General features: G+C 44.0%; 1 protein-coding gene across 1 annotated transcript in view; it reads left to right on the top strand.

Annotated features, from left to right (window-relative positions):
• LOC144753319 (phospholipase A2, membrane associated-like) overlaps positions 1-23,075 on the top strand; it is a 307,985-nt gene extending 284,910 nt beyond the window's left edge. Inside the window, exons 3-4 of the mRNA XM_078641058.1 lie at positions 2,829-2,935; positions 22,839-23,075. Of these exons, the coding sequence (XP_078497184.1) occupies positions 2,829-2,935; positions 22,839-22,984 (253 nt within the window). The 3' untranslated portion in view covers positions 22,985-23,075. The remainder of the gene's footprint in view (positions 1-2,828; positions 2,936-22,838) is intronic.
• The last annotated feature ends 609 nt before the right edge of the window (positions 23,076-23,684 follow it).

Genomic DNA, 23,684 nt, shown 5'->3' with positions numbered 1-23,684 from the left:
AGAATGCAATGCAGATGAGATTTACCTTCCTTTGTTTGTGGCTTTCTAGAGGGAATGCACAAAGTGTAACTGTCACCCCAGCCAAGACGCATATTGGGGACAGGCTACAGGCACACAGAACAGTAAATAGTACAGTAACGTCAAATACAACTTTACCACTAAAGAGGATTTATCATACCCATTCCAAAGATATGAAACATGATTAATCTACTTGTTTCTAATCAGGAATTACAACTTAAACGTGTTTTAAGGAATTCCCAATGCTAGCCTATGAGAGGAGTAGGCCTCACAGTAGTGAAAAACAAAGTTATCTGTTTCCTACTACCAGGACATGTAAAACTTAAAAGCACATATCCTATGTTTTAGTTACACAGCACCCTGCCCATAGGGCTCCCAAGGTCCTACCTTAGGGGTGACCTATGTGTAATTAAAGGGGAGAGTTTAAGGCATGCAAGTGGTTTTAAAAGCCAAGTTGATGTGGCAGTAAACTGCACACAAAGGCCTGCAATGGTAGACCTGAGACAAGTTTGAAAAGCTACCTGTGTGGGTAGCACAATCAGTGCTGCAGGCCCACTAGGAACATTTAGATTAGAGGCCCTGTATATATGGTATACAACTTTACAAGGGAACCACTGGTGAACTAAATATGCAATCAGATATATACCGATGTCACCATGTTATAGGGGAGATGCACATGCACTTTAACACTGGTCAGCAGTGGTAAAGTGCTCAGATTCCTAAAAGCAGGCAGACAGTTGGAGGAAGACCACCTTAAGGATCGTAGGTCTAGCAAAGGGGATCTAGTTTTACATTGGATTTCTGACTTCTTTGACTGTGGGTAAATTCCGATTCCTCTCTAAATGCAAGTTTTGTTAGTTCTCCAAATTATGAGTAATGTGGTAATTACAGCATGCCCCTCAATTTTGCGCAGTTTCATTTTGACAGGTTAGTCCTGCTGAAATGTACTGTAGGAAAATTTGTTTTAAATCCTTATGCAGGTGGTCTTTGGTCTGCAAAATACACAAATTCCACTTGTGATCATTTTTTTTCTAAAGAACAACTTGGACTATGAGGTATTTGCCCACCCAGCAAATACTTCATCCCAGCATATTAGCATTTACTGGGGGTAGTAAATACCCTTCCTTTTACCCCTCATGATGTACTCAGGTTCAAAATGTATACTTCCCTCACAAACATTTATTAATTACAACCATACACACTGTAAAGAGGAAATGCTCATGCGATGGGAAAAACACAAGAATAGAGAGGAAAACCATTGAACATGGAGCAGCGGACTGAGGTAGACAGAAAAGCCATCCAATCTTGAGCAAATTTCTGACCCAAAGCTCACTCTGTGCATTGTATTGTAGATCATGCACCCATTTCTCAAAGGTAAATATTCATGTATATTTATCATGTATATAATTATTCCTACTCCTAGATGTAATGCTCCACGTGTCTGCTATTCACTATTTTCCGGTGGGGATTTATACCAAGGTATAGACTTACATGTCTTAATCACATCAAGTGAGGGAGTGAAGCTTCTTTCAACAGAATTTACTACTGTAAAGATACTATTGACCTTTCACCTATTGGTGAAGATCTCCACAACTGAGGTGGGGATCTCCCTACGGGAAAGTATAAGGAAAACTATTAAAGGATATCATTTTTAATACAATGAATTTATTCTAATTTATAATATTTATGTGCCTAACTTAATATATTGATTACGAATACGCAAATAATAAAATGAAACTCTACAGCACTTTAAATCACAAATTTAAATATGTATTGTATAATAAAACAATTTAAACATGTGAATTTAATTTAGACATATACATTTTGAAACAATAATAAAAAAAAAAGAACAATTACTTACCTTTAAAATCTGCTTTTACTGCTGGCCAGTACTCACATGAGATTATCATTCTCAGTGTAACATTACTGGGTAATTGTGTCATTAATATATTACATTGGTAAATTGGGATGTAATTTCTGCTTTACATTGACTTCAATTTTGTTAATACTGTAACTATATATTATAAACATGAGCTAGTAATATAAGGTTGTGTAAACACAACCTTTGTTGGACAGTTGTACTTCATTGTGAGTGTAGCTGATGATTTGTATTATAACTAGAGACATCCGAACATTAGCCTCAGACTGTTTGTTCAGATCTGCCCAGGAAGTGAAGGATGCCTAGGTGAGATGCGCTACATATTGAGGGCTAATTACATTGACCACTAATTTTCAAAGATCCTAAGAGGTCTTGCTGTTAGAGAGCCACATGACCCCAGTAATTGTTCTGTCCGGGAAATACAGCCTGCTAATAGCTACAGTAGCGGACATAGGGTTCTGGAAGGTAATTTCTTCCTAGTGGCCTACATCTGGAAATGTGCATACTTCTCAAAATAGAAGGTTTGTTAAAATGTTTAGTCTATACTAGTTTATCAGATTTAGTTGAGAAGTATGTATACTGGACAGGAGCATCTTCCTTTATGCTACAGTCGAAAAAAATGTAAATGCTATGATGCAATGAAAATTATTTTATTGGGTTATTCGCCTTGATTGGAAATTTCTTGCAAGGCCCACAAAAGGGCATTGAGTTCTCAGTGCCCCACCCCAATGGGCACTGAGAGCTCCAATGTAATCAACATTCCCATGCAAACTTGTTGCCCTTGTGGTTGTGCTAAGGTAAGTGTAGCTCTCCTAACCGATAAAGGTATGCTGGTGTTAGGTTCTGTACATCATGTATGGAGTGTATGGGTATGTATGATAATCTGATTGTTCTGATCAAGTGGTAATTCGTTGAGTTTTCTTTTTCTAAGGTGCTGTCAAAAGCACGACTGCTGCTATGCAAAGTTAGAGCAAAGCGGATGCCATCCAAAGGCCGACCCCTACGAATTCAGCGTGAGCAATGGGAACGTAGCATGTGGTGAGATCTTGTGTTTTTTTATTTCCCCTAACATGAGGCGTTTTGGGATGCTGAGCAAGTGCATGTATAGCTCTAAAGGTATTTAAACACACAAAAGCATGGAAATATAGCAGTTATAGTTGTGCTTATCTCAAGTAATTGTAACTCATGACCTAAAGTAACTATAACTTGAGCCCCCGCCATACGAAGTTTTCGCACCAATAATTTCACTGCAAATGTTGCAGTGCTATTATCAATGATGTCATAGAAGATGGCATGATTGATGTAAATAGAGGGGTAATTAACAGTGCATGGCGAGGGCGCAAATTATAGTTACCTCAGGGCACAGATTGCTAAAAAGAAACATTTTGGACAAATTCTTGCCCATGAGGGGCCACTGGGAGAAGCCCCCAGGAGTCCCATGGTTTCAGGGTACCATTACTCTGCCTCAATCTATCACTTTTACATTTTATTTTCTCCCATTCTCTCAGATTGCAGCCAGTCAATCACAGCTTTGCTATTGATCGTGGTTCCGCGAATTCACTGCCGATCCATGTCTCTAGATAAACACAAATTTGTTTACTTTAATAACCCCAAAACTAGTGAACAGATTTACCCAAAATTACAAAAAACACTCTTTCTGGACCAAGGTTTAGTTTTCTACCGAAATTGGTGTAATTCCGTTCAGCTGTTTGGGCTGTAGTCGTGACTAAAATCACTATGCAAAATTGCAAAGGGAAAGTGTGTTTGGGACCCCACTATTTTCTTGGCCCCTCACTTGACGGATCACCGCAAAACTTTCTAAAACAGCTGCTAAAGAAACTGGCACAATTGTTTTAAAAATTTAGTGAGGATTCACCAAACGGCATCAAAGTTATTAGCAGCACAAAAAATACTTTTCCAATGGAAACTAGGTTCTAACTGAACCAACTGGCAAATGTCAGTTGGTAATGTGGATATATAAATATATATATATATATATATATATATATATATATATATATATATATATATATATATATATATATATATATATATATATATATATATATATATATATATATATATATATATATATATATCCACATTACCAACTGACATTTGCCAGTTGGTTCAGTTAGAACCTAGTTTCCATTGGAAAAGTATTTTTTGTGCTGCTAATAACTTTAATGTGGATATATAAATATATATATATATATATATATATATATATATATATATATATATATATATATATATATATATATATATATATATATATATATATATATATATTTATATATCCACATTACCAACTGACATTTGCCAGTTGGTTCAGTTAGAACCTAGTTTCCATTGGAAAAGTATTTTTTGTGCTGCTAATAACTTTGATGCCGTTTGGTGAATCCTCACTAAATTTTTAAAACAATTGTGCCAGGTTCTTTAGCAGCTGCAAACTAAGGAGAATTACAACAAGGAAGCAATCAGACAATTGGATTGTAAATCCACATACCAGAGAATAACCACTAAAGAATACCAGACCAGTGTGAATGATTATCATACACTCATCAGTAAATGGCACAATGACGGTTTCCTTGAAATGGAAGAATACATGTTCCTGCGACGCCTCAATCCGATCATACCCACATTTTATCACCTCCCCAAGGTGCACAAGAACGCTACTGCACCCCCGGGGAGACCAATTGTCGCCTCGCAGGGGAGTCTTACGGAACATCTATCTATGTTTGTGGACTATTTCTTATTACCTTTTGTTCTGTCTTTGAAATCACATATTCGAGACACCTCTGATTTTTTGGAGAAAGTGAAACTTATTGAGTGGAAAGAGGGCTACACCCTAATGGTGTTAGATATAACAAGCCTATACACCTCCATCAAGCATGCGGATGGCCTGGTGGCCATTAAGTATTTTCTGGACCAGAGACCATTGAAATTTAGGAAGCATAGCCAAATGCTATTGGAATTTGTTCAGTTTTGCCTCACGAATAACATTTTTCTTTTTCAGACTGAATTGTTTCGTCAGCTGTCTGGGACAGCGATGGGTACCTGCTTCGCCCCCAGCTACGCGAACTTGTTCGTAGGCTGGTGGGAGGAGCAGGTAGCCTGGGGGGCAGATAATGCACTCTGGTCTCAAAACTTAATCAGTTGGTATCGTTTCATTGACGATCTGTTTATCGTCTGGGACGGTACAATTGAGAGTGCCAAACAATACATGGGGAGGTTGAATGAAAACAGTGTTCACCTTGAATTTTCAGGGGAAGTCAGCAAAATCTCTGTGAACTACCTAGACGTGACTGTTTACGTTGAGGGTGGGACACTTAAGAGCAAACTCTTCAGAAAACCAACTGCGGGAAACAGTGTTTTGAGAGCGACCAGTAGCCACCCTGACAGTCTAATTAAAAGTATCGCCTATGGGGAATTATTGAGGATAAAACGAAACTGCACTGAAGATCATGAATTCCAATTAGCTGCTACAGAGTGTGTTGCGCGCTTCAGGAGGAGGGGGTATGGTGACCAAATCCTGGAGGACGCGTTTAAGAGAGCTAATTCCACCGAGAGGAACGATTTGTTCAAGAGTAAAAAGCCCACTAAGAGTGATGGGAAATTCAGGCTTATTACCACTTTTTCACAAGATGCCGCTTTTCTTAAAAAAACCATTAAGAAAAGTTGGCATATTTTGCAGACTGACCAGCTCATTAAAAATGATCTTCCCACCAACCCCCAGATAACCTTCCGCAAGGCACGTTCTATCAAGAACGATTTAGTTCAGAGTCACCTGGTCGAGTCCCCTAAAGTTAGTGCCTTTGGTGAAATCTGTGGTTTTTCCCCATGTGGGAAATGCAAGGCATGCAAATTTAGTAGAAGAGTCAGGTCGTACACTATCCCATATACAGGGATTCAACGCAGGATAAGCAAATTTATAACCTGCTCCACATCATACTGCGTTTATTGTCTCACCTGTCCGTGTGGACTTAGGTATATAGGCAGTACTGTTAATCCCCTGAAGATGCGCATTTTAGAGCACATGCGCGCCATTGCGAATTTCGATGAGGCGTACCCGGTGGCACGCCACTTCGATAAAGCACATAAGCGCAACAGGGATCTCCTAAGCTTCTTTGGACTTGACCATGTACCAGTGAACCCAAGAGGAGGAGACAGGCTTGTTCGACTCCGTAGATTGGAATCACGGTACATAATTGACCTTCAAACTAAGATGCCCCTAGGGATGAATATACATGAGGAATTATCATCACATCTGGGGGAATGAGGGTACAGTGTAAATAGCAGGGTGACACTACTGAGTCTCTCTTTTTGATTATGCATATCGGATTTTCTTTATTTTTAGGATGAAATTTATGTATTCACCTAGGATCTACTGACTATGCATTTTTTACACTGTGATGAGCTAATCTGTGGAGTGATTTATGATTTATGAGAAATGTTATGAATTATCTCTCTCTCTTTTTTACTTGGAACTAGAAGTGTATTGAATTTTCATTTCTTGATATTATCACTTTGATATAATTTTTGATTGAGTCCCACTTAATTGTCTTTGCCTTGGTCATGATTGTTAGGAGTGTGGGTCCGGCTGGGTCTACACTGCACTATTCGCCCATCTAGGGCTTGATTGATGGAACATATACTTATGTATTGAAACTGTGCGGGGTATAGGAGTGTATACAGCATGCATTGAGGGGGTGCCGCTCGCGCAAGGAGTTTGAACTGTTTACCTGCCTTCCCTTGCTTCAGGACTGATTGGGCGCTTTTCTACGGGGATTCCTGTTGTCTGGACCGACCGGCCGCAGTGGAGGTGAGAGGCGGAGGCGAGCGGGACTGCGAGGACCAGCAGTCCATCTGGCAGCGCCAGCTGGTTCCTCTTCCCGCCGCGCCTCGCGCCCCCTCCCAGTGCCACGCCCCCCTGCCTGAAGGTCTATTTCACTCCTCGCGGCCCCCGCTCCGCGGGTGCCGCTCGCGCAAGGAGTTTGAACTGTTTACCTGCCTTCCCTTGCTTCAGGACTGATTGGGCGCTTTTCTACGGGGATTCCTGTTGTCTGGACCGACCGGCCGCAGTGGAGGTGAGAGGCGGAGGCGAGCGGGACTGCGAGGACCAGCAGTCCATCTGGCAGCGCCAGCTGGTTCCTCTTCCCGCCGCGCCTCGCGCCCCCTCCCAGTGCCACGCCCCCCTGCCTGAAGGTCTATTTCACTCCTCGCGGCCCCCGCTCCGCGGGTGCCGCTCGCGCAAGGAGTTTGAACTGTTTACCTGCCTTCCCTTGCTTCAGGACTGATTGGGCGCTTTTCTACGGGGATTCCTGTTGTCTGGACCGACCGGCCGCAGTGGAGGTGAGAGGCGGAGGCGAGCGGGACTGCGAGGACCAGCAGTCCATCTGGCAGCGCCAGCTGGTTCCTCTTCCCGCCGCGCCTCGCGCCCCCTCCCAGTGCCACGCCCCCCTGCCTGAAGGTCTATTTCACTCCTCGCGGCCCCCGCTTCGCGGGTGCCGCTCGCGCAAGGAGTTTGAACTGTTTACCTGCCTTCCCTTGCTTCAGGACTGATTGGGCGCTTTTCTACGGGGATTCCTGTTGTCTGGACCGACCGGCCGCAGTGGAGGTGAGAGGCGGAGGCGAGCGGGACTGCGAGGACCAGCAGTCCATCTGGCAGCGCCAGCTGGTTCCTCTTCCCGCCGCGCCTCGCGCCCCCTCCCAGTGCCACGCCCCCCTGCCTGAAGGTCTATTTCACTCCTCGCGGCCCCCGCTCCGCGGGTGCCGCTCGCGCAAGGAGTTTGAACTGTTTACCTGCCTTCCCTTGCTTCAGGACTGATTGGGCGCTTTTCTACGGGGATTCCTGTTGTCTGGACCGACCGGCCGCAGTGGAGGTGAGAGGCGGAGGCGAGCGGGACTGCGAGGACCAGCAGTCCATCTGGCAGCGCCAGCTGGTTCCTCTTCCCGCCGCGCCTCGCGCCCCCTCCCAGTGCCACGCCCCCCTGTTATACTTAGGAGAATCGCCTCACACGCGCAGCGGGACGCGCGCGGGGCGAAGACCGGGCAAAGAGCGGGCCGTTCTAGGCCGTTAGAGGCCGGGAGAGACCGGACCGGGCCACCCCTTTAACATCCACGCTAAGTTGTCCCACACCCATCTCACCATGGCATCCAGAGCACTAAGGAGCAAGTCGGTGCAACAGGGCGCAAGCACCCTGGAAAAATTTTTCCCCAAGGCATGCTCTCAAATCAGTAAGTGCCACTCATCCACGGACCCTCACCATGAGATGGAACCTGAAAGTGTGTTCCTGGAACTTGGAGAATCTGCCTCTAATGATGTCAGTACACCAATTACCACGGACGCTACCCACATGTCTCTGCTGGATAGTATCGACCAGACTATTGAGTCGGTGCTCCGGCAGTTAAGAACTCCGGTTACACAGAGGGATCGGGTTTCCCCAGGGTCATCGGGGGTTGCCGACCACTCTGCTGTCTTGGACAATGTGGGCATAAACACGCTGGAAGCAGGCCAACCGGCCCTGCCAATAGTCCTTGTAGACAGTGGTGTGTCTCAGCCCACAAAAAGGAAAAGGCCTGTTGAAATAGAGAGTGCAAAAAGGGCAAGATTTGTTGCACCTGCATCAACCCTCGGAGATAGTATTGATACTGATATTTCGGCCTCCCCCGAGCTCACTTCATCTGGGTCTGGGTTGGATCTTGGGGCTTCGCCAACTCCTGTGCTGTCACCAGTGGCGGCAGGCCCATTTATTTTAGGTGGGTCATCCTCAAATACTTCAGATGTAGTAATTAATTCCCTTGCAGCTATTATTAAGAACTTGTTAACCCCTATCATAGCTAGATTAGAGGCTATAGAGAACCTACTCCAGTCCCGGGAAAATGTTCTCGCTAGGAGTAGCCCTGGTGTAGCTTCTAACGTTCTTGTAACCACCAGGGAAGTAATAGGGAATAGTTTACCTCTTTCCACATTACCTCAGGCTTGTAGCAGGGTAGTGCCTAGTGCAAATGGTGCGTCTATCCCCCAGACGCTCACTTTGCTACCACTAGTACCTGGTCCACCTGTTCCGGCTCCTAGGAGATCTAAGCCACCCCCTGTGCCGCGGCCTGTGCCGCAGACAGGGGTAACAATGGGTCCAAAAAATGCCCCAAGTGATGGTGGTGTTCCTCCCCCAGACAGACGCAGGGTGGTCAATCTGCCGCCAGAAGCCGTTCCATACACGGCAATCATGGTGGGAGTTCCTGAGCTAGCGGGTGATGGTAGAGAGTCACAAGACTCCCTACGTAACAAGGTTGTAAGCTGGCTCAATATCAACAGACCGCTGCCCCCAAACTTGAAGGGTGAGGTTCTGATGGTAAGGAGGATCCCGTGGATCGGCCCGACCAGAAAGAACAGGTCAGGGGACTGCATTGTCCTAAGCTTTAGGAGCCCACATGTTGCAAATTACATCTGCAACTGGCTTGTAAGGCCTGACAAGTCCGCAATAGAACTCGTACCCCTTTCTTACTTTTATCCTAGTGGTAGCAACACAGTGGGAGAGAGTGAGAGGGGATGGACTAGGGTGGGCTTTGCAGTAGATGGCTCCCGTTACAGACCAAGGCCTCCCCTATCAATTGTGCAGGCAAACTTTACACATCATAATAGGTTTTCCTGTCTGGATCAGGTCGATTGACCACAAACTAGGCTAATCGTGTCTTGCCCTGAGAATAGGGGGGATGTGGTGCAAGGCCCTGTGGGTTTAGGGGTGACCCCTTTGTTGGAACTAACCCGGCCCCAGGTCGTTAATGAGCGCGGGCCTGATACAATCGACAATTTGTGCCAGCTGAGTCCCCCTCTGGATATCGGGCCAGTCCATAATCCGCAAACAGGGACGGCAGAGCAGGCTCCCTGTGCTGCCGCCGCTGTCACCGGAACTGGCGCCTTAGATGTCGGCTTCCCCATGGCTACCGCGCATTCTCATGTTGGAGACCAGGGCAGCCTGCCACCTGATCCAGGATTGAGAATTCTCTCCTGGAACGTGGCGGGAATTGCGAACAAGGAGGGCTCTCTTGACTGGGACTCCCTGGTAGGTGGATCTGATATCCTTCTCCTTCAGGAGACCTGGGCGAGGGCCGCTCATGTTAAGAGAGGGTTTGAAGTATTTGAAATCCCTGCTAAATGGGCTGGGAGGGGGAGGCCATCTGGTGGTTTGGCAATCTGGATTGCGAGTCACATTGGGTGTCAGGCGGAGCAAGTATGTACGGGTTCGCAGGACATCCAATGTGTGAGGCTCACTTGGCCTGGCACAACTCCGTGGGCCATTGTCAACGTTTACTCGCGCCCGGTTGCCCCGCCGAGTGAATCACCCACCTTAAATGATCTGGCTTCCTTCCTGGGCCAACTTCCGGGTGATTACAAGGTGGTACTTGGAGGAGACTTCAATTGCCACTTCGAGCCCCTGGAAGGCCTACTTGATGGTGCTCTTACGGCTGAGGATGACCATTGGGGGGTTCCACCCTCTTCTTCTCCCCACCCTAAAGCTTGGTCCCCTCTAGCCTTGCAACTCCTGTCCCTTACCTTGAATAGCGCGCTGAGGGCGTGTAATGGTCGTACTCCTTCCGACACCCCCTCGGTGTGCACTTTCAATAGGAGGGGCCACGAGTCGAGGCTGGACTACATTATGGTGGACATCTCACTTTGGCCTAAAGTGTTGGATTTTAGGGTTATTAAGAGGTCAGACAGCGACCACAACGCCCTTCGCTTAAATATTGTGTGCCCATCGCCCCTGACGGTCCCATCCCCAGCTGGCCAAGGGGCCGAAATGGGGGACTTACTTCTGACCACAAACAGGCGTCGAGTCAAGTGGGGAAAGCTTGTGAGGTCGGAAGAGTCCATTAAGAAACTATATGAGTTGGCGCTCCCAAGCCTTATGGAGGTGGAGGCTCTCCTGAACGAACCAAGAACTGCTGACTACGGTGAGAAACTGGGAAATGTCCATCAGGTCTTAGTGAGGGACTTGGCCGAGATATTTCATCCGGAGGTCCCAATTCGAAAGAAAAGGACTCCCCTCCCCACCTGGTACACCCCAGACTGCAGGGCAGCAAAATCTGACCTTATTGCAGCCATAAAGGAGGGGTTAGACAAGGCCAAAGTGCGTGACCTAAGGAACCACCACAAATCAGTGTTGGCGGCTGCAAGGGCCGAGTGGGACTGGAAGCACTGGCATGACCTCTACGATGCCCTCAAATCCAGGGACCCCCGGCAATTCTGGGCCCTTGTAAACAATGGGTCAGGGGAACTAGCCAAAGCAATTGAGCCCAATATAGCCCCTGAAGTATGGGAGTCCCACTTTGGGGCTCTCTACCTAGACGCCAGTTCCTGTTCGGCCGCGGAGCTGCATCTGTCTTTGGGTACTAGGGAGCTCGGAATGGAACTTTCCCTGGGGGAAGTGGAGCTTGCCATAGAACGGCTAGCAGTGGGGAAGGCGCCAGGCCTGGACAGGTTACCCGGGGATCTATTTAGGCACCATCCGGACATCTGGGGCCCATACCTTCTTGTTCTATTTAATGCCATCCTTGGAGGTATGGCGATCCCTGGGTCGTGGCTGGGGGCAGAGATTGTGCCCATCCACAAGAAGGGCTCCACTCTGCTCCCTTCCAATTACAGGCCTATAAGCCTTATAGATGTGCCCCAAAAGATCTTTGCGCGCCTCATTCTGGATCATCTCCTAGATTGGGTCGAGGCCAATGACATCTTGAGCCCTCTACAGGCTGGCTTCAGAAAGAACACGTCGACCATGGACCAAATCTTTCGCCTCCTTCTTCTGTACTGGAAGACGGTAACGCTAGAGGGAGGTCGACTGTACATGGTCTTCGTGGATCTGAGGTCAGCCTTTGATCTCGTCCCGAGGGGGAAGTTATGGGAGGTATTGCAGAAGCTGGGAGTTCCCCCCCATCTCCTTGGTATCATCATTAGACTGCATGAGAACAACTTTGCGGTAGTGAGGTGTGGGAGGAATGGCAGGCCCTCAGGGAAATTCCCGGTCCGCCGAGGTGTCAGACAGGGCTGTGTCTTGGCTCCGACACTTTTCTGTCTGTACATCAACAGCGTCATTGAACACCTTGACGCTGTCGGGGACAACGATGCCCCGGTTCTGGCAGGAAGGAGGGTTCCGGCAATTATGTTTGCCGACGACACCCTCCTTCTTTCCAAATCTCCGATGGGGATCCAGAGGATAGTGGATGGCTTTGGCCACTTCTGTAGACAGCATGGGTTGGAGGTGAACACGGAGAAAACTAAGTTCATGATCTTCAACCCACCGGCCAGGACCAGACCCAATCCAAAACTGGGGGGAACCAGCCTGGAAAGGGTTTCTACCTTTACATACCTGGGGGTCTCACTCCAAGAAAATTTGACTTGGGATTCCCAGGTGGCAAGATCTAGGCTGAAACTCTCTCAGATATCGGGTGCACTCCTGAGGGTATCCAACAAGTCCACCTTTAAGCCTGTTAGCCCGGCTCTGGAAATGTATAGGACCCAGGCGAAGGCAGCTGCCTTGTATGGCAGCGAGCTGTGGGGCCACAAAGCTGGGAAGGCCATGGCAGGGGTGGAAAATTGTTTCCTTCGACGTCTTCTTGCTCTCCCGCAAGGCACACCTCTCCTCCCCCTCAGACTTGACCTGGGCCTCCCGTCAATCGTAGAGGATCTACGGTCGAAGCCGGTGAAGTACTGGCACCGGTTATGGTCAACTGAGGAGCTGCACCACTACAGACAGGACCTTATACATGTCCTGAGGCTGGATGTTAACGGTAAGATCCCTTGGCTGGCGCTCATCAAATCGGAGTGTTCCAGCCTGAACTTGCCAGACCTCTGGGATGACCCTGCCCAGGCCTGTAGAAGGATCCCACGTAAAACCCTGGCACAGCTCTACAAGAATAAAACCCTTGCTGACATGGACAGCGCACATGACAGTGGCACCCTGACGGATCGTTTTATTGCATCCAAAAACTCCTATCTTTTTGAACTTTTTATGGATTTTATCCATCCCCTTCTGGCGAGGAAACTCTTCCTGCAATGGAGGTTTGGCACGCTCCCTACTAAAGTCTTTACCCATAAGTGGTCGCTAGGGGGCGACAAGCTTTGCCCATGCTGTAAAGTTAGGGAAGAAGATGACTTGCACATAATGCTTTGTTGCCAAGCTTATTGGAGCCCGCGGAGGCGTTGGCTAGCTCCTTTATGTCGAAACTTGGGCTTCAACAACTACCTACAAGCCTACAGGGTGCTGAAAACTAATACCCAGGGCCACATTGTGTTCGCGGTCTCCAAATTCTTAATGGCAGCATGGATAATTAGGAAGAAAATGTCTGGCTAAATTTCCTCTACCATGCTTCCCAAAAAAGACTGCAGGTTCAGTTGGGTTTTTATTGTATATATTGTCTTTTATCTGTATTGTATTTTATTGCTTCTTTTATGGCCCATGTGGCCGAAATAAAGAATTTTTGGATTGGATTGGTATTGAATTTTCATTTCTTGATATTATCACTTTGATATAATTTTTGATTGAGTCCCACTTAATTGTCTTTGCCTTGGTCATGATTGTTAGGAGTGTGGGTCCGGCTGGGTCTACACTGCACTATTCGCCCATCTAGGGCTTGATTGATGGAACATATACTTATGTATTGAAACTGTGCGGGGTATAGGAGTGTATACAGCATGCATTGAGGAGCTGATAGGAAGGATTATTATATTTTAATAATAATTTTTCCTTCCTTATGTTATATTGTTTATTAATTCATCTTTATTTACTCTATTTGAATAATATTTGGTATAATTGTGCTTTTTTTTATATTAGTGTACAGTTTGCCATGCCCATCCAGGGCTTTATTTTGCATTGATGTGGTGTTGCATTATGTTTTGTGACATCCTAAGATGGCGCTTATTTTCATGCTTATTTTCATGCTGTTTCCTTACCCGCCCCATAGGCTAGTCCTATGTCTATGACTTTTACCCGGATGCGGGAATAAATGGTGGACGCCTCTGCCGGTTCGGTAAACTTCGAGGAAGGTTCCGACCGAAACGCGTCAGTGTGCTGTGTTACAAATAAATTTGTGAAAATACACCCCTGTGAGTGCTTCCTTCGTCCTGCGGATGATTGCCGCGTTGGGAGGCTGAGCGGTACTGGTTTTGCGAGTGCACCCTCGCAACGGGAGCACCCGCCTGGGAGTGCGACGCTTTGGTGCTTTTAGAGCTTCAATATATATATATATATATATATATATATATATATATATATATATATATATATATATATTCAATCACCTCCTGGAAATCCACATGGAAAGAAACCAGAGTCGAAGCCCCAATATTATGCAGAAGGGTTTATTAGGCACAAGGAATATTTATTTATATATCCACATTACCAACTGACATGTGACCAATCACCTCCTGGAAATCCACATGGAAAGAAACCAGAGTCGAAGCCCCAATATTATGCAGAAGGGTTTATTAGGCACAAGGAATATTTATTTATATATCCACATTACCAACTGACATGTGACCAAGGCCTCTGTGAAGGCCGAAACGTTATGCTGAGGTGCGCCTTCCCCACGATTTAATAAAACTGCTCACCTGCATTTGGGTCTCCTCTTCATTTCTGCGCCAAAGGTATCCGTGACTGGGCTCCAGGCGAGAGAAAATTGAGATTGTTTCATAGATATATATATATATATATATATATATATATATATATATATATATATATATATATATATATATATATATCCCCTGGAAACTTGAACCACTTCCTGATTCCACCCACGGCGGATTAGGCGAGAAAAGAGACACAGAACTCCGTAGTTTTCTTCTGGGCAAAAGATATTATTTATTTAGAGAGACCCAACACAAAGCGTTTCAAGCCCGTAAGCCCTTGTTCACGTGTCAAAAGTGGAAAAAACGCCATCTACCATTTAAAGTGAATAATACCACTCCCAGTTTCTGACATCATAGGTCACATGATGGTGGACATAAACAACAGACTGCAGTAGCTACAAAGATCGTTTTGTAGTTCTAAACTACATAGGCAAGTTAATACAATATGACACACTCGATATATGTACACATGTTTAAAAAACTTTTAAAAACATGTAAAGTGCTTAAATGTCATAGTATTCATAAAATAATATATACAATTCATATTTAAAATTCTCATTGGATAAATCCAAGACTGCCTATGTTGCTAAAGTACCCATACTAAATTATTGCCGGATAAATCTGCTTATTACCATCTCAACCATTATGGCCTATGAGTCATACGTGCATAACAACACATAAATATTTTTATCATGATTTTCTGATCAATCATATTTTCTTTTTTATCTTTCATTTTTTTTTTCAGTGCAAACATGAGTGGGAGAGAATTTGTGCAAAAAGTGCATATATAAATATAAATATAAAGTGCTAGTGTAGACAGTATTGATTTCTCAATCTATCAAATGCTAATATAGGGCTAAACCATCTGTTCCTAGAATATAGATAAATCTAATTTCTAAAATTAATAAACAATTAATAAAAGCCACCTTTATCCTGAAACATTAGATTCTGTAAATAATAAATACATTGAAGAAATCAATCCAAAGTGAAAGAGAGAATATAATTAACTAGTTTATAAAATCAGAGAGTTGATATACTTTCGTACTGGACGTTCATCAATTTGCTATTTACATAGATAAAACCTCATTTATGAATGAAAACCACAATATTGCAGCTGAAGTTTATTTTTACAGAAAGCTGCGCATAACTTCTGTAGTGTTCAACCCGTTGGGCCATTTACAATCAAGCTCGAGAATTTATTTAGTTTCGAGCTGACGGAGTTGGTGCTCTCTATTGCCACCCCTTCTTTTCTTTGCCACAGCATCTATTACAAAGTAGGACAAGCAATTGATGTTATTTGCATGCACTTTCTTAAAATGTCTCGCAACAGGATATGTTGCGTCACTGTGGAGAATGGCCCTTATATGCTCCAAAATCCTGACGTGCACCTGCAGCTTTGTGCTACCAACGTAGCTAAGCCCACAGGTGCACGTCAGGACATATACAATATATTCGGTTTTACAATTGTAGTTTCCCAAAATCAATGTAGGTGTTGAACTAAAAGGTGTAGAGTATTTTGACATGTTGCATCCAAATTTACAAGCACGACATGAAATGCACTTTATAAAACCCTTCTTAGGTGCTAGCCACGTAGTGACTTGTTTGACCTCTGGTGATACTCGGTCCAATACTGAGCCCATAGTGCAACTTCTTCTAAACGTAACAATAGGTTTGTCTGCTATTCTGTTATGAAGGATATTATCTGTTACCACTACTGGCCAATGTTTGTTTAATATAGTTCTTATCTGCCGTTCATCCCTGTTGTATGTAGCAATCAATCTTGGAGTATTACTACTCCTGGAGATTACAGCAGTATTGGGGACCGATAGAATATCTGTTTCAGGAATAAATAGGCTCATTCTAGATTTAGTTTCAGCCTTATTTATCGCATCCTGCAAGATTTTTTGTGAATACCCCCTTACTTTGAGTCTGCCAACCAGCTCCTGTTGACATTTGTTAAGCTCTTCCTCATTGCTGCAAATGCGTTTTAACCTTAGGATTTCTCCATACGGAATGCTAGCAATGAGGTGTTTAGGATGAGAGCTGGTTGCGTGTAGAGTGATATTGCCAGAAGTCGATTTCCTATGAAGGGTGCTTTCAAATTTCTCATTTTTCACAAAGACCTTAACATCAAGGAATTCAGTTTCATTTTTGTGAATGTGGGAGGTGAATTTTAAATTATAGATGTTACTATTGATCTTATTTATGAAGCAGACTGCTTCTTCCTCGCTCCCCTGCCAAAGAATGAACACATCATCTATGTACCGTAGATAAGCTCTCACATGTGTCTGATATTCAACCTATAAGGCGGTTTTGAGGACCTGCTCCTCCCACCAGCCTACATGTAAACATGCATAGCTGGGGGAGAAGCAGGCCCCCATCGCCACTCCTCTCACCTGTTTGTATATATCTTTGTCAAACAGGAAGTAATTATTATTTAGACACCATTTAATGAGTTCTAGCACAACCTTACTGTGCTCATATAGCGTACTTGACCTAGTTTCCAAAAAATGTTTGACCGAGGCCAAACCCTGTTGATGGTCTATGCTCGTATATAATGCCTCTATATCAAGAGTGATAAGAAGTAAATCATCCGACCATATGTTGCTAAAGTACCCATACTATTATTATATATATATATATCCAAACGAGTTCTCCCGCACCTCTCTGATACACCCCAGCCGGTAGCGCTCCAAAGGAGGGTAAACGGACACCAGATGTCGTGGTAGAAGCAGGTCTTTATTTGCTTACAGCTTATGTCAGGTCAGACGCGTTTCGAATAACAAGGTATTCTTTTTTAATGAATATATATATATATATATATATATATATATATATATATATATATATATATATATATATATATATCCATAGTAGAAGATTGCTCCGTCCGGAAACCAGGAGATCCATGAGAAGTGGTGCGAGAGATGGCGGAGTCACCGGTACAATCCAGGAAAGTAGAACAAAGTTCACACCGTCTCAGAAACCAAAGCCAAGGAAAGTTCAATACAAAGGGATTTATTACGTCATAAATTATTTTCCTGAAACGTTTCAACCGTCAATCGGTTTTGCTCACACAAAGTGTACAGACATACAGAGGGTCCTAAATACAAAGATTGGAAACAGAAGAAAGACTCAGTAACATGTGTAACATTGATAGGGAACTGTTGGACCAAAATGGTGAGTGACAACTTGGAAAGGTACTGCACAACTGTGATGTGCTCGAGAGAAAACGTATGCCACACAACAAAGTAGTGTGTAGGAGGTATTCCTATACTGATACATGTGTGCAACTACGCACTGTGGTAAATTAACAACAGGGTGTCTTGTAGCAGCGCAGGAAGTCACATGGACTGTCGAACATAATAGTGAGTGCCATATTGGAATAGTATTTGTACAACTGCAGTGTGCAGAAGAGAACCAAGTATGATAGGGTGCTGCACAGATTGTGAGAGACAGTGGCCAACATACAATACAAAGCATAGGAAACATATTTACAGTGGTACATGTGTGCAGTGATTCGCTCTAAGTGTACAGCGACATAGTGTTATAAATCAACTGAAGCTTCATGGCATGTCCAAAGTACTGAGCAGCCAAGTAATAAGTAACATACAAGAGTGCACAAGAAAAATTCCTACGATACTTTACATATTGAACACCAGATAAGGAATTCAATGTGACATAGTGTCTTGTTAGCAGAATGTAGCAGAACGAGTAGCCCAATGAAAACACACCGTGCCACCGCATGTGTGGTGCAAATGTCCAAGAGGGTATATTAGGCACAACAGAAACATTTCTTAGGGCGCTCAATAGGACAAAGTGATACACAGAGGAAATAAAAGGAAATTGGAAATAAAATAATAGGAAATAGTAGGAATCCATATCCGGGGCGCGTGGACAGCAGTTAACCATATACATCGAAGAAAAGGGTAGGGAACCCGTAGGTCACTGGTATAGATCCCAGGGCCCCTTCCTTTCCTCCTGCAAAAATAGAGAGTGTATATGTCAGAGACAACAAGGACAGACAATATATAACAGACAGAGAAACCAGAAAAGTAGTCTGCATGGCTAGAAAGACAGGTCAGGAGATTAGACAGAAAGAAACAGGTGGAAGATTGAGCGTTCCAGTTCCAAGTAACTGGTTGATAGATGGAAGAGGGCTGCAAAAAAACAAGAGATTAGAAAAGGAAGGTGAACATGATGGCAGTCACTCAGTATGCATATGTATAGCTATTTCTTCATCAATGTTATGTGCCCTGGATAGAGAGTTCCTAAATCAATGAATGTGTTGGGATTCACATTTCCTCAGTAGGAGTTCCCTGTTACCTCCCAGAGTGCCAATGTTGACCTGCTCGATTGCAAAGTATTTTAACTTGGAGCTATCAGAGTAATGATGTTTTTCAAAATGTCTCACTATGGGGTAGTGCTGAACCTTATTTGAGATGGCCCTCATGTGCTCCAAAACTCTTTTCTTAGCCTTGTGTGTATACTCCCCACATAGGGGCGATTGCATGGACATTCAGACACATGCAACAAAGGGAGAGCTGCAGGTGAGAAACTGCTCGAGATGTATAGTGGTATTGTTAATGGTGTTAAGGTACACCTTTTTTCATGAGGCTACAGCGGCAACTCTTGAAATAACCGCAAGGAAAGAAGCACTATAGATTCATACAATATATGCCTTCTGTGGTGGTGATATTGCTATGAACTAATATGTCTTTCAAATTACGTCCCTTCCTATACGTTATTCTTCGTCTATCTGATATAGACCTGCTAATAATGGGATCTTTGGTGAGGATTTCCCAGTTTTTTTCATGGATTTTCTGAATGTCTTTGGAGATACCGTTGTAGGTCAATATCATCCTGGGCATTACGCTGTCTTCCTCAGTGAGGTCAGTGACTTCCATGTCCCCCAAAGTGGCGGTCCTTTTGACCGCTCTGACCTTCTCAACTGCTTTGCGGAGAACCCAACTCTTGTAGCACCTTTCGCTAAATCTGGTAAGCGTAGTGCTTTGTTCAAGGAACAAAGCTTCCTCTGAACTGCAGTTGTGTTTGGCCCTCAAGAGTTCCTGATAGGGGATACTACATATGAGATTTTCAGGGTGACTACTCATTGCATGTAGTAAGCTGTTGCCAGCTGTGGTCTTTCTGAATAACCTGGTATGCATTTCATTCCTGATGATTTTGACCTTGACATCCAGAAATTCTACAGAGGTGTTGCTTATGTTTCTTGTGAGTGTGAGACTGATGTTGTTGAGGTTCAGTCTCCGAATGAAGTCCGAAGCCTTCAATTCGGTGCCATCTCATATGACAAATAGGTAATCTATGTATCTGAGCCATACAATGACCTGTTCAAAGTGCTTCCTGAAGTGGGTATCCTCCCTGATGTTGTCCTCTCATGCCCCCAGGAACAGATTCACGAAACTGGCAGAAAAGCATGTGCCCGTGGCAGTTCAGAGAATCTGTTTGTAGATGTCGCCATTGAAGAGAAAGTAATTGTTATGGAGAAAATATCATACCTTGTCTAGGATCATGTTGGTATACTCCATATAGCATAAGGGGTGTTTGATTAGATATTTCGCACAGGACTTGATGCCCAACTCATGTTCTATGATGTTATAGAGTGAGTTGGCATCCATGGTGATCAGGAGAAGATAAGTTTGCCATTGAATGTCCTTAATCTTAGTGAGAAAATCTTTGGTGTTCTTTGCATAGGACGGTAAAGTGATAACATAATCCTTTCTAAATGTGTCCACATATCTGGAGCCATTTTCAAGTAAACTGCCTCTCGATGACACAATGGGTCTGCCGGGTGGGTTGGATGCATTCGTGTGGATTTTAAGAAGGAGATAGAGGACTAGGAGGTTGGGAAAATCCCTTCTGAGGAAGCAGACTTCTTCCCACTCCAAAAGACCTCTGTCTTTCCAATCAGTTAACATTCTCGAGATGCCTATCACACTTCTGGTATATTCCTCTTTGCTAGCTTTGATGTAAAACATGGGATCACTGAGCTGACGCATGGCCTCAGCTATGTACATCTTCCTGCTAAGAAGACTTGATGGAGCAGCTCCTTCCAATTTTCAGTGCTCCCCGCCTACTGACTGACCTCCAGCTGTGTAATATGCACACCGTTCAGTTAAATCATCCCATCATTCCTTGATGACATTACATATTCCTAACTCTGACACTAGAATGATACCTGCTTGAAAGCGCACGCAGCATTAACACAGACAAACTATAGTCAAAATGAAAATACCTAGCACAGTAATCTGTAAGTTGATTTCAAGACATAATAAGAATCAAGTACCATGTAAGCACAGTCCAGCTGAAGCTCAATACCACTTCTTCGAAATGGGTCTGAGTTACATAAAGCCAACTGCGCACCTTCCACCTATTTCTCCCCATAATGTTAGTTTAGTGAGCACTTAATTATGAAGAGCCCACTCTACTATGGGATTCGCCAGTCGCAAACCCTGTGTGTCTCAAAATCACAGTGCTTGCATCTATAAAATCCCCTTTTCTTATGTGGTCACCCTATTTTGTAATCTGGAAAAGTTGTCAAACTCGCGAAATGTGGTTAGCAACCTATAACGATTTGCAATTTGTAAGGAACATGAAATTGATGTTCTTTCTAAACTGTGCGCTAGTATGGTATGAATCAATTGTTTGCAGCCCCAGTTCCAGTCTCAAACTATTAATCAATGACATATTGCATATTTGGGATGCTAACTGATTCGCAAAGGGTAAGGGCTACTTCTATGACCCCTTTCCCTTTGTGGACCGAGGTGGTAGCCTCGGTGTGAGTAGGGAGTAATCCAGGGGACTACTGCCTGCTCCCCCTGAAGTTTCCCCAAAAGCGAATTTTATATTTTTTTGAAACAGTTACGGTCCCCTTGAGGAGTATGGCATGCTTCAAAATAAAAGTTCGCTGTTTTGGAATGCAATCACATGGATCATAGGGCCATATGTATCATCAAACTATTTTCCATTTCCTAAATAGCGAATTTTAAGGAATCGCTATTTAGGAATTGCAAAATGGTATGTATGAAAAAAATCGCTTTTTATTTGCGATTCCTTAAGCTTCCTTATTTGCGAATTCGCAATTTGCGAATTCGCAATTAAGGAATAATTTACAATGCATTCCTATGGGCCAGGAGGCCCATAGGAATGAATGCAAAATAATTCCCAAAAGCGAATTTGCAATTTGCTAATCGCAATTTGAGAATTATTGCAAGGGTGCAGGGGTGTCTCAAAGACACCCTGCTGCACCCCTGAAAAGAACATGTGTGTGCATATGGCGCACATACATGCCCTATGGGCATGTGTGTGCATCACATGCCACCTTTAAAAATGCCAAATTGTGCATTTCTGGAAGAATTCGCAAGTTACCATCAACTAAAAGTTGGTGGTAATTTGCGAATTCTTAAACAAAATTCGCAAGGCAAAATTGCTACATACATAGCATTTAAGGAATCACAAATTTGCGATTCCCTAAATGCAATGGAAAAATAAGGAATCGCACAAGTTTGCAATTCCTTATTTTGGGAATGTGTCATACATTCCAAAACATGCAAAACGGCCGTTTGCGAGTCGCAAAGGCCGAAATTCTGCGAATTTCGGCCTTTGCGATTCAAAAACGGCTTGATACATATGGCCCATAGTCTGTTGTCTCTTGCAACCCACCGTCCTTGTGTTTGCAGCCAGTCACAGGGGATAGTAAATGGTGAATTGCCTAAAGAATATTAGTTATGCAGTTCGTTCTGTCACCCATTTTGATTTCTTATTTTGTACACCGGTCGACTAGTACATAGGTTATTGCAAAATCTTATTCGATTTGCAAAACGTTAGTGCGTAAAATAAGACCACTTTCTGCAAATCGAACCTTAGTTCATATAGCAATAGGCACTTTCTCATCCTATTTTTCCATTCTATAGATAATTCCAACCAGTTTAACTGATAACAGAACTTTTGCCAGGAACTCTGAGTGTCATTAGCAATCTATGTTTTTCAAACCGACAAATTCTATGTAAACCATTTTTTGCTTCTAAAGGAGTATTTGTATCTAAAGCCAGTGTAACTACTAGCCATACTTCATGTAGCTGTCTACATTAACTTCACTAATATGCCCCAAAGAAAGTGGTAAATATATTATAACACTCACTTTTCCCCTTGCTTTTATGAGTATGTTTAAACTCAGTGTATAACTGTCTCCGTTGGCGCTGCAAAGGGACCTATTTGCGGATGTTTGCAATGAATTGAACTTTTGAGCAAGGTTCTGGAATGACGTCATGTTGTTTTGCTTTGCTGCAGGAAGATCCCTAAGTGATTGTGGACGACAAGTGTGCGAATGTGACAAGACAGCAGTGCTTTGCTTCAAGGCAAACTTGGACACCTATGATCCGAAATTGGCAACAAAGATAAATCTTACTTGCAAGGGGAGCAAGCCTGCCTGCTGAATTCCCAGTTTTACTAATAATCAACATTGTAATGAAAAAGGATAATCAACGGTAATCCTGGGACCAAAATAAAAAGATTTCAAGCCACACATTTTATTCTGTAAATCTTTGTCAGAAGTATGCATGATTCCTCTTGTATGATGTGGGTTGCAAGGCAGTAGAAGGTGGATCAAAGACCTGAGAAGTACATCTGATGTTGCCTTTACCACACCTCTTGTAACTCACTTTTCTATCAGCCTGCACCTATTTTATAGTGTTTCAAGCTCAGGGGGTCAGGGTAGTGTTTAGGTCTCGGGGTCGGGTAGTCTTTAGAGTCCAGGGGGGTCGGGGTAGTGCTTAGTGCTCAGGGGGAGTTGGGTAGTTTTGAGGGATCAGGAGGGGTCTGTAGTATTTATGGCTCAAGGGTGGTCGGGGTAGTTTTTAGGGCTTGGGGGGATGAGATAGTTTTAAGAACTCAGGGTGAGGGGCTGGGTGTGATCTTTACCACGCACCCCTTTACCAGTCATGCCTTTACTACAAAATTGTGTGGTAAAGGCATGCGTGGTTGAGGCAGCGTTGTAGAGGCAATGCGTGGTTAACCATGCGTGCTTCTGTCATACAACCCACTCTCACACCACACCATTCTCTAGTGACACCTACCTGCGTCCTAATATTTTATTCCTATCCTGGCCATGTAAACGCAGGCTGGTACATTCTATAG

This window comes from Lissotriton helveticus, chromosome 5_1 (assembly GCF_964261635.1).
Source record: "Lissotriton helveticus chromosome 5_1, aLisHel1.1, whole genome shotgun sequence".
Taxonomy (NCBI): Eukaryota; Metazoa; Chordata; class Amphibia; order Caudata; family Salamandridae; genus Lissotriton; species Lissotriton helveticus.
Note: the sequence above shows the minus strand (reverse complement) of the source record. Positions and strands in the feature narration are given on the sequence as shown.